Source organism: Protopterus annectens, chromosome 1.part0, assembly GCF_019279795.1.
Source record: "Protopterus annectens isolate FY-2018-M chromosome 1.part0, PAN1.0, whole genome shotgun sequence".
Lineage (NCBI taxonomy): Eukaryota > Metazoa > Chordata > Ceratodontiformes > Protopteridae > Protopterus > Protopterus annectens.
In genome coordinates this window covers 92962768-92973851 of record NC_056725.1, presented here as the reverse complement: position 1 = coordinate 92973851, position 11084 = coordinate 92962768, and the positions used below count along the sequence as shown (strand labels likewise).

The window sequence follows — 11084 nt, the reverse complement described above, 5'->3', positions numbered from 1 at the left end:
ATCTGTCTGGCTTACTAGGAGCCATGCTAGATTCCGAAAAGACATCATCAGCAATGTCTAATACAGCAGGTATAGCCAAAGGCCTATGCTGAGGAAGAAGGAGGAAATCCCTAAGCCTATTTTTTGATTCAGAGAAATCCTGACTCTCCCAGTGGAAATGTTCCCTTAAAGTATGCAAAGTTTCTCAAAAAGAGTAATCCTCAGGAGGAGATGCAGACGGGATGAATTCCTCTGCATCAGAATCCTCATAGGGTGGAATGGAAAATTCCTGATCCGAAGAGGAATCAGAAGTAATGGAAACCTGATCTGAAGATTCATAATCAGTGCCTTACCTAGGCTTCTTAGCAAGGGGGGAGGGGGTTGGGAACCCCTTGATCAAGGTAATTAAGTCCTCAGCCATTTTGATCATCTGTTTTTTAGGCATAGGGGCCTGTGCATGTGGCTCATGCGTCAGCTTTTTAGACATAGAAGATGCTTTTGACCTTGTTTTTGAGGCTGGCGTTGCTTTTATATAAAAATGTTGAGGCCTGAAAACCCCCTCAGAAGCCGGTGCCTGCTCAGTGGCTCTGGACCCATCCAAGGGACAGACATTGGTAAGGAACAAGAAAAAGTTTCCCCAATGGGGTACTTAGCTTTAGTTTTAAGACTTCGGTTCTGAAATTCGAATGCGAAAATTTCACGAGTTGGCTGACCGCCACTTGCAAACTGCTTCTGCTTCGGGCACTGTGCAGCAAGAAAGACTAAATAAAATGGCATCGGCTGCATGTTTTATACCCCTGACGACCTGACGTCATGGAAGAGGAGACAGCAACTGATGCAGGACCCAAGACTTTGTTATTCAGGCCGACTGAGGGCAACCTGCCAGCAGATTACCCAAATGTAATGACTGCAATGGTGAACATCAGGTGGGTTTCATTTTGAGGGTGAAGGGGGATTACTAGGTTTAGAAGAGAAAGGGTTCACATTGGCATCTGCATCTCTCTTGAATGCTATACAGTACTCAAAATGTGTTGTGACTTGGTAATCCATACTTCTGAACTGTACAGATTTTTGCCTCATATTTTTGATCTGTTTTTCCAAAAAATTGCACTCTTCTGGCAAATTAGTGCAAATCATTAAAGATTACAGTTAAAAAAAATGACAAACATTTGAGTTTCAGACTTCATACCATTCAGAAAAATCCATGCTAATGTAAAACCTGTTATTCTATTGTTTCTAAGTTTGTAAGAGAAATATTTAAAATTTGTCCCTACTTTTGGGCCATTGTATGCTTGGTACCAAAGTGGAAGGTACAGTGAAAGGTTTAGATAGTTGCCTGGGAGAGGGGTGCATGTAAGAGAAGCATAATCAGCCATTTTTTAGTCTGAGGGTGGGCCTGAGTTGCTCATCTTTTCTTCTTAGAGATGCCCTGTCATTGTTTCATAAATTGCTATTTCCCCAATTTTTTGTGATTGTTTATTTGGATTTCTACAGCTAGAATGGCAACTTCTGTCATATTTTGTAACGAGATTGAAAAAAATTGTTTAATCTCTTGGATCAATTTACCATCTCATCAAAGCTCTTCAAAACTTCGGCTGATGAGGTTCCAAATAATACCTCCTTATCAAGGGGATCATTAGGAATTTGACAATTGACATCCTTAGGAAGATTTTTGTGATCTTAGCCATGTACTCTAAGAAAAAGGGCTTTAAACAGTGAACACAGTTTTTCAAAAAACAAATCAATAACTCTTTTCTAATGAGGCAGGTAAAAAAAATCCTGATGCAAAGAAATTCAGAATGGAACAATACTATCCTGTAAAACTGTTTGAAATTTGGCCAGCAAGGTCACAGTTATGGTCATACTGAAATCATCTGAAACTGTGACAACTTCATGAAGTGATAATCAGATTTTATCTGCAGTCTTACTTCTCTTAAGGGGAGTCAGAAAAAATCTCAGTTTAACAGTTTTAGAAAAAATGCACAGAACAAGGATGAACTTGTACGCATTTACAACTATACACTATTCAAGAAATTTGAAAAACACATTACCTTTAATGCTGTAAGATAAACACTAAAACTGCTTCTAGTAATATGCTATTAATTTTACTCCTCAACAGGATCAATTTCAATCACTGAAAACTATGTTGTCCCATTCACAAGAAAATTGTTTGCTTTAAATGAAGTGATGGATGTTTGTATTTGTAAATCAAGTCATAAGACTAGTTTACACCAAGTCAAAACATACTGAGCAAGTTACTTAGACACCACACAGACACCAGACAAATCAAAACAGACTTTTGACAAATAACTAAGCACAAAACAGCATTACAGTTTAAAACAACTGCATTCTTTAATAGCAGTAATACAATGATGAAAGGTCACATAGCAGAAATGTACTGACAAATTTCTGGAAGACAGATGTATTACAAATAAAGACCCATGCAACATAACATTTAAATGTAAAAAATAACGCAGTATTTACATATTTGCATTAATAGTGACTTGAACTTGTTTAATAACAGTATTTACACATTTTAATATAACTTCTTGAAGTACAGTTTAAGCTTTTCCTTGATGAAAAAAATATATTTGTTGCAAGTCTGGAATACAATTACCGTACTGAATTTGCAACTATTTTATTTTTTCATTTCTTTTAACATAAATGTTTTCATATGTATAAATTAGTATTCTAAGGTATTTCTAAAACATTATTTAACAGCATGTAGTCTGGATTTCTAAACATGTTCCTCAGAGTGGAAGAATACCAAGAATTCAAACAAGTTATCCAAAATGATATGTTGGATTTCCTAAAGTGGTATGCTGGAAGGCAAATGCTCACTGCCACTGATGGACTGGTAGTGATCAATTCAGAATAACGTTTAGTGGACATATCTAAAACACAATTCTATGTGAGAAGACAATACAAAACTGCAGTCTTCTTTGGGGAAACAATTCTTAAGATGATCTATAAATTAACTCAAGAATTACATCATTTAGCCATCCCACAGGCTTTACAAATTCAGCACTTTTGCTATAATTCAATTACAATTGAAGCACTGGGAATCTACTGCTGGAAAGGTAGCACAGAGAAAAAAATTAAAAATGTTTGTGAACACAGATGTGCACAAACTCTTCCGTATGTTAAATAAACTGGTAAGAGATGATAGGTGGTACCTAGTCTAATTCAATAGTGTGTACTACAGAGTAAGAATGCCAACATTTATCTACTATTCTCCTGTGGGATACCATTAACTAGTGTGCAATGTGTCTGAAAGACACTTCAAAGGAAGCTAAGCACATGATTTGAGTAAACTAAGAATAAAAACAAAGGATAACGAAAGCTGCAAATAAAAAAGTCACATTCCAATAACACACTGCAGGAATATGTGCATGTTTTAAAGTTCTTTGATACTTCATATTACTGTTAAAGGCCTTCCAGGGGAAACCTCTACTTTTTTACTGCATTTTTGCTCTGAGGATCTTACATTGTAAAAAGTCAATGGCTGTTATTTGCCCATATTCACTGTCACTTTCAAATTAAGTACACCTGAAAAATAAGATGTATACTACCCATGAACACTTTCATATTTAAGTGATTTTTAGCTTGTTTAAAGATGAATATAGTGTATGCTTTTAAAATGTACAAACATACAAAAATACAGCACAGCAGAAACAAATAAAAAGAATAGTGCACTGCAGAAATATTTACACTAATGGATTCGAACTGCAATTTCAGCTGGTCAACAGCAGCATACAAGGACATTCTATTAATAAATTTACAGGATATTTATTACAAATACATTAGTTTACACCTGTATTTTACTCTTAAGTGCCAATCATCAAAGTACTTGAAACTTTTTTAAGTACTTCAGGTGCTTACAAAATGTGCAGTAGTGAAAACAGCGACACTTCCACTGGGCTGTAAGAGGCATTCCATAAAACAAAAATGCACTTAAGTCTATTTTACTTCTACAAAGTAATATTTCTTGGCATGAACCTACAGGTGATCAGATGTACAAGAGGTTATTTTAGCTTAACACAGTATTTGTGCATTTAATTTTATAAATGGGAGTGTTAATATTCATACTGTACATTGTTTTAAACAGCTTTCAACTACTGTTGACATTACTCCATAAACAAACTGTACTACAAATCAAAATACTTATTTCTGTACTGCATTTCAAATGAAATTCTTTCCAAACTAATAAAACAAGTTTTACATTCATTGTATGCATACATCAATACTGTTTGAGGCTGGATACAACAATTAGAATGAAGTGCAAGCAGTGCAGTTTTTGTAAGTTTGGTTAATTGAGGAGTCTTACCACCAAATTCAACTGATGTGAATTCTAATGGTTTGCATCACCCTCACCTACTTGTAATGAAAAAAAATGTTGGCAGTGTTCTGCATTACATGCAGTGGGTAATGATCAGAGTTACTGGCAAAGTAAGAGGACACAAGCTTAATGCAGTCTATTTAAATACACTTCAGAAACTTGCAAGCACAAAGCAGATAGCCTCTTGCCCCACATGACTAGTCAGTGATTTACTGGCCTATCCTCCCCTCCACTGGCACCTCTGGGCTAAGTCTCCCCTTACCCTACTAGACCTGACTTTCTGTTCAATGGGGGGAAAAAACAGATGTCAGCACTACATCAGATGCTGTAGGGCTTGTCAGGTTAACAGCTTCAAAATCCAAGAAAAAAACATTTCAAGAACACTTTAAGCCCTATAAATTGCCAAGACCAAAGACCTGTAAACATGCAGAAACAGGCAAAGACATTAATGACAAGTGGTGATGTTAAGCTCTCTCTCCAATACAGTCTCTGTATTGCCCCCTGACCACTGCTAAGCAGAAGAAATAATGCATTTAAGTCCAAGTAAGTATGACAGTCTGACATACTTAATCGTCCCTGCCTCAGACAGCATTTGATTACCCTTTACCTCAGAAGTCTTTTTACAAAACATCTGTTTTAAAACTATCTGGTAACCATCATAAACATAATGCTCACAACTTAACTCCAACAAGTGGGCAAATTTTACTGTCTAAACTATGTCTGTAAACTAAACATAATCATGAAAATACTTAAGCAATATGGTATTTGTTTTTTTATCATTTCCATTCAAAGCCATGATCCTGCTATTGACAGAAGGATTGTCTACATTCTTTTTCTTTTCAGAATAATCTGTACTATTGGTTAACAAAAATCTTAATTTTATGTAAAACAGAAGTGAAGCTGCTTTACAATCTATATATATACATGATGAAAATAATTCCCATGGTTTCATCTCAAATTACTTTGTCTGTATTTATTGTAATCTCAGATGCAATAAGCAGTATGAAGAGTTGGGTTACATGCTTAGACTATACAGCAAAGCAACTGGCAAAATTTTAAATGTATTTCACACTGCATATTACAAAAAAACATTGTATGTCATTTGTAACTGAGCCCAGTATTTGTTTTAGCTGCTTTACATGTGGCTACAATGCAACATAGCTACAAGAAAGTAGACATACTGATACATTACTACAAAAACAAGTATCCATCACAAATGGACTACAAAACTAGTCACCGCTATTGGTCGTCACATGTAGAATAAAGAATACCTATAAGGAAACTTTAGAAAGGCTGTCATGAAAAAATAACTATTTGCCAACTGTCTAAAGCCAGAGTTTACAGAAAAATAATCAATTTAAAGTTTTATTAGGGAAAAAAAACACCTAAGTGAATGATCTGACGCAGTATCCATTTTGCAGCGATAACACATCTGACAAAATAGGCAAGTAACCTGACTGAAACAGCTGTATAATAATCAAAAAGGTATGGAGCAGGGATGTAGCTAGGATTTTTGGAACGATACACCATCTCTATAATGTAGCTATCCCAACCCCAGACAGTGTACGTTTAGAAACTTAATTCTGCTGCTCAATCTGCAATTAAATATTACAGAGCTGATTGAGGGGTTCCTGACTGAATGATCACAGTCAGGATCCTGAAAAAAAAAATACAATTTAGAAAGTGTGTATGATGGCATACATTGAGTCTGCCTAGTTACATAATTAGTGCTGAGGTCCTAACAAAAATGCAGACAGTAAACACTGACATGTACTGATCATATTCTAGTCCAAACCTTTCCAAAGAATTTCAAGCTCTCATATTTGTATTGGCAAGCATGAAGCATAAAATGACTGCAAAAAACAAGATAATTCTGAAGACCACTGAAGCAGAAATGAATGAGGGAGCTGTAAAGGACTTAATGATTGACACTTCCACTGCACCATGGTTCAGTACTTGAAGAATGACGTAACTACTTTAAAATGAATTAACATTGCACCACACAGCAGTTACAATTCTTACTTTCTATGTTGCCTATTAAATGCAACTGGAAAAGGTTATATAGTTGTGGGGTACTGGTGGACAGAATACATAGAAAAATGATCATTGTACAGGAGAAACCACTGAAAAAATATGTTTAACCATATGCAGCAGTACTTATAACATTTTGTTTACAATGATTTTGAACTGAATGGTGACTGCAACATAGCAAGACTAAAAAGTCTGTTTGTGAACAGGTTTAAAAAATTGTAACCACAAAATGACAAATGATAAATCATTACAAAATACAAAATTAAATATATTTAATACACTGACATTTGGAACATGAACTTATATACAAGGTTAAAGATTTAACATAAGCACTGACATAAAAATGGTTATCAACACTGTGCTATTAAATATGATACATAACAAAAGTTCTAATAATACTATTGACAGAATGGGGATGCTGTAGGATCAAATCCTTTAAAAACATCTTTTAAGGACCCAGCATCCTGCTCAGTCTCTTGGGCTGGACTGTTACCTGCAAAGGGGCTTGAAGAACCTGGTTTTGTAGTCTGCTTTACTATTCCAAAGAGAGAAGGAACAGGGAGATTGTGTACACCAGGCTGCATAGTCTCTTGTGAAGGGCTTGCTACAGTCTTTGGGCGAGGTCTGTTGTAGCTGTTATAGCGGTCTGTTGTTGAGTCTGAACTTGGTTTTTCAGTTTCTGGGTGATCTAGTGCAGACTTTCGTACAAAAGGAGGCTCCTTTTGCTTACTAGGTTTATTGACGTCCAGTCCTTTAGGCTGCATGCTTCCCTCACTGGAAGAGTCTGTGCTCTTGACACTTGAGCTCTGAGTTCTTGGGTCATACAAACTGATACCACTCAGCATACTACTTTGAGCAGCACCTTTACTCAGTCCACCAGCTGTAAGCAGTCTAGGATCATAGGGAGCTGTGGCAGGTGTTGCATCATTCCCAGGGCTTCCTGTGGGAGACAAAGCAGCATCTGCAAGCTTCACAGTTTTAGAATTAACTATTTCCAAGGACCTCTGAAGCCTAGGATCAGCTGGAAGTTTTCGTGTTCTAGGATTAGTTTGTTTATCAGGTGGTGTAGCTCCTGAAGATGACCCTGCACTGACAGTCTTAAGTATTCTAGACAACAACTCAAAATCGGGAAGGTTGCTAGCTGAAGTAGATCCACTAGATTCAGGCGGTACAGCTGTACTTCGCTGCCGTGGATCAGATGGCCCTGTTTGCTGAGGACGATTTAACCGAGGATCAAGAGAGGATGACTGTTGAAAGTTGGCTGGTAGGGGAATAAAGTCTTGCTTTGGAACAGGCAGCGGGATGAGATCCTCTGGACTCCAGAGTACAGTTTTGGCAAAACCAGGTTTGTTTAAGACAACATCCTTTTTGATATGACTAAATTGCTGAAGCAGTGACCTAGGGTCCCTCAAGGCATGTCCTGGCTGTGGCTCTAAAGGGATATTGACTGGCTTATCTCTCAAAGCTCTTTCTCCTTCATCATCATCAACAACAACAGATACAGTTTTCTGAGTGGCAGCAGTTGCAGTACCAGTGGAATGAATATTATCTTGCTTCTGGGAGGGAATGTGACGAGCCAATCTGGGATCACAAGGAGAAGAGTCTGTAATGGAACTGTCTGCATTTCTAGCGAGTCTAGGATCTCTTGAAAGGCGAGGATCAGCAGGTCTGCCGCCTGCTGTATTGTAAACTTTCTGATTACGAGGATCCCCTGGCCCCTGTATGGCAGCACTGTTATTCGATTCCCCATGAACCTGATGTGATTTGCCAGTGGTTTGCTGTCTAAGTGTTTTCAATATAGATGTCACACTGCTTCCACCATCCTCTTCATCACTAGAATACCAATTTCCAGTATCACCTATGAAAAAAAGAACAAGATAAGAAATCAAAAATAAATTTTCAGATCAAATTACTTCAGTGTTACAGACATCTGAGATATTTCAGACTATAACTGTAACGTAAATGTTTTTGTTTTTCTAGTAGTTAATACTTGTAAAAACAGGCAGGAACACAGCACAGACATGGAAAAGAAAAAAACACATATCCAAATATAACAGTCAATTTCCACCTCACCACAATGCAAACCAACTCCAGAAAGGGAAAATCCTTTAATAAGTATATAAAAACCACAACAGAAGCACTATTTAAGCTTTTATTATACAATGAGCTTTTTGTCTGTTATTAACAGCAGACCTCATCAGAATTCATATCATGTAGTTTAAGCTTTTATAATGTTAAAACAGATCCGTTTAATTGAATAATCACTTAATTAATAGGTCTAACTATAATTTAAAGTGCCAAACTGTTAAAAACCACAATAAATGTATGTAGTGTGGTCTTAAAGTAAACATATACATATATACAAAGACAACTTGAATACAAAAAAACAAACACGAATTTACCATGAAAAAATATGTATGAAAAAAGTCTGAATTAAAATAGTGTTTAAAAGCAAATTTTCTTAAAGATATAAAACCTTTAAAACAAACCAAAAATACCAAATGACCAATGAAAAAAATTTAAAACAGAGATTTACTTAAATATAATGTATGTTTAAAAGTTTACAAAGTCTTTCTTCTTTAAGGCACCTCTCTGATACCTATCTCAAAGAAGAAAGCCTTAAAGTTGTAAACTTTTAAAACACATATTATTTCACATTCATATAGTTAACATTTTAAGGGACTGTACTTAGATTTACATATATTTTATTAGCTGCTCGAATTCCTGCTTTAGACAAGGAAGAGGCGCAAGTGTAATCCAAATGGTGGCAATGCTGAAGCCAAACTGACTTGAAGTACCACTGAAGCTTATGCATGTGCAGTCTGGCAAGAGGGAGCATTGCAATATTAGAGGCCATGAATCCCAGGGCTTGAAGAAACACTCTGGCTGGAATAGCAGACAGAAGAAGAAGAGACAGTAAGAAAGCTGTCAAGGAGAGAACTTCTGGAGTTGGAAGACAGACCAACATTGGCACTGCCTGAATCCTGCAACCCAGATGCACACGATCCTGAGAGGGAGCCAGGTCAGATTTCTGAAAGTTGAGAGTGAACCTCAGACTTTGGAGAAGAGATATGGTAAACTCCAGATCTTGTAACAGGCAACTGGGAGAAAGCACCTGAAGCAAGAGGTCGTCTGGATAAGGAAAAATTTGAATGCCTTGCAGCCTGCAGAAGGCAATCACAGGAGCTAGGCATTTTATGAATACCACTGGGACAGTAGAGAGGCCAAAGGGCAAAACAGAGAAATGTAAAAACTTCTTGAAAACAGGGTGAATAGGAATATATATTCAATTGCACCAAACACGGCCTGATACTCAGATTTCTTATGTTCAAATTCATAAAATTAGTTAAGGTGGTCATCCAACTGCTGTATTTCTCCTCTTAACTTACAAATAGCCGATTCATTGCGTCTCATAAGAATATTTTAAGTTCAAGTTTAAGGCCATCTGAACAATGACAGGTCCTTAGGTACTAGCTTTAGTTTACTACAATGTCCAAGATATAAACTGTCAAACTAATGGATAACACAAACTGTCATAAATTAGAAGTTATGTACTCACCATAACGTTCCATCTGAGTAGGTGTATTCATTTGTCTGCAACCTGTGGGTTATGGATCTGATATCGGATCCGAACCGGCATGGTTTTCCAGCTATGGATCCGAGCTCTCAGCTCCTCCCCTCACCCATAATGCCCTGCTCTCCCTGCATGACCTCAGATCGAGTTTGCCAACAGCATGAATACCCGAAAAGGGTAACACATAATATGCAGGAAACTGAAAAAGGCCAGGGGGATAGGAGGGCGGGATGGTTGCAGACAAATGAATACACCTACTCAGATGGAACATTATGGTGAGTACATAACTTCTAAATCTGAAGTAGGAGATTCATTTGTCTGCAACCTGTGGGACAGAGTCCCCAGCTACCTGAATCTTGGGCGGCCATCATGGAAGGATATTCCGGAGCACCGCTGAGCAAAGGATATCTACCCCTATGTGATATAATCCAACAGGTAGTGGAAATAAAGGAGATGAAGCCCAAGTGGCTGCTGAACAAATATCATCTAGAGGAATCCTAGCCTTAAAGGCCGCTGAGGTAGAAATTGACCGGGTTGAATGGGCATGTACATCCTCCGGTGCGGGCCTTCCAGAAGCTTGATAAGCCAATAAGATGCACTGTGAAATCCAGCGAGATAATGAGACTTTAGAAATTGGCTTGCCCAAATTAAATTTAGCAAAGGAAATAAACAACTGGTCGGATTGCCTATGACCAGCCATCCTGTTTAGATAAAATCTAAGTTGCCTGTGAACATCTAAGGAATGAAGCTTGTATTCACCCTTGTTTTGGTATTTAGGAAAGAAAACAGGGAGGTTAATGGATTGATTAATGTTTGTTTCAGAAGCTACCTTAGGAAGAAAGGACGGGTTGGTCCTGAGGTATACACGGTCCGGATGAAAGACCAAGTAAGGAGGCTTGGCTGATAAGGCTTGAAGTTCTGAGACTCTCTTGGCCGAGGTAATGGCTACTAAAAAGGCCGTCTTGAAAGATAAAAATTTCAGATCTACCGTAGCCGCCGGTTCGAAGGGGGGAGCGGTCAAGGCCTGGAGGACCAAAGAAAGGTCCCAAGGAGGAACCACTTGCTTTACAGGGGGCCTGAGAAGGAAAGTACCTTTTAGGAAAATCTTACACAATTTGGCAGACATCAGTGGACTGGAGTCATGACCAATATGATAATGAG

The 11084-nt window shown here is 37.6% G+C and overlaps 1 protein-coding gene across 1 annotated transcript in view; it reads right to left on the bottom strand.

The window, feature by feature from the left end:
* Window positions 1–2306: 2306 nt before the first annotated feature.
* Window positions 2307–11084, bottom strand: part of ZC3H4 (zinc finger CCCH-type containing 4) — a 589226-nt gene continuing 580448 nt past the window's right edge. The window contains exon 14 of the mRNA XM_044083867.1: window positions 2307–8207. Within this exon, the coding sequence (XP_043939802.1) occupies window positions 6748–8207 (1460 nt within the window). The 3' untranslated portion in view covers window positions 2307–6747. The remainder of the gene's footprint in view (window positions 8208–11084) is intronic.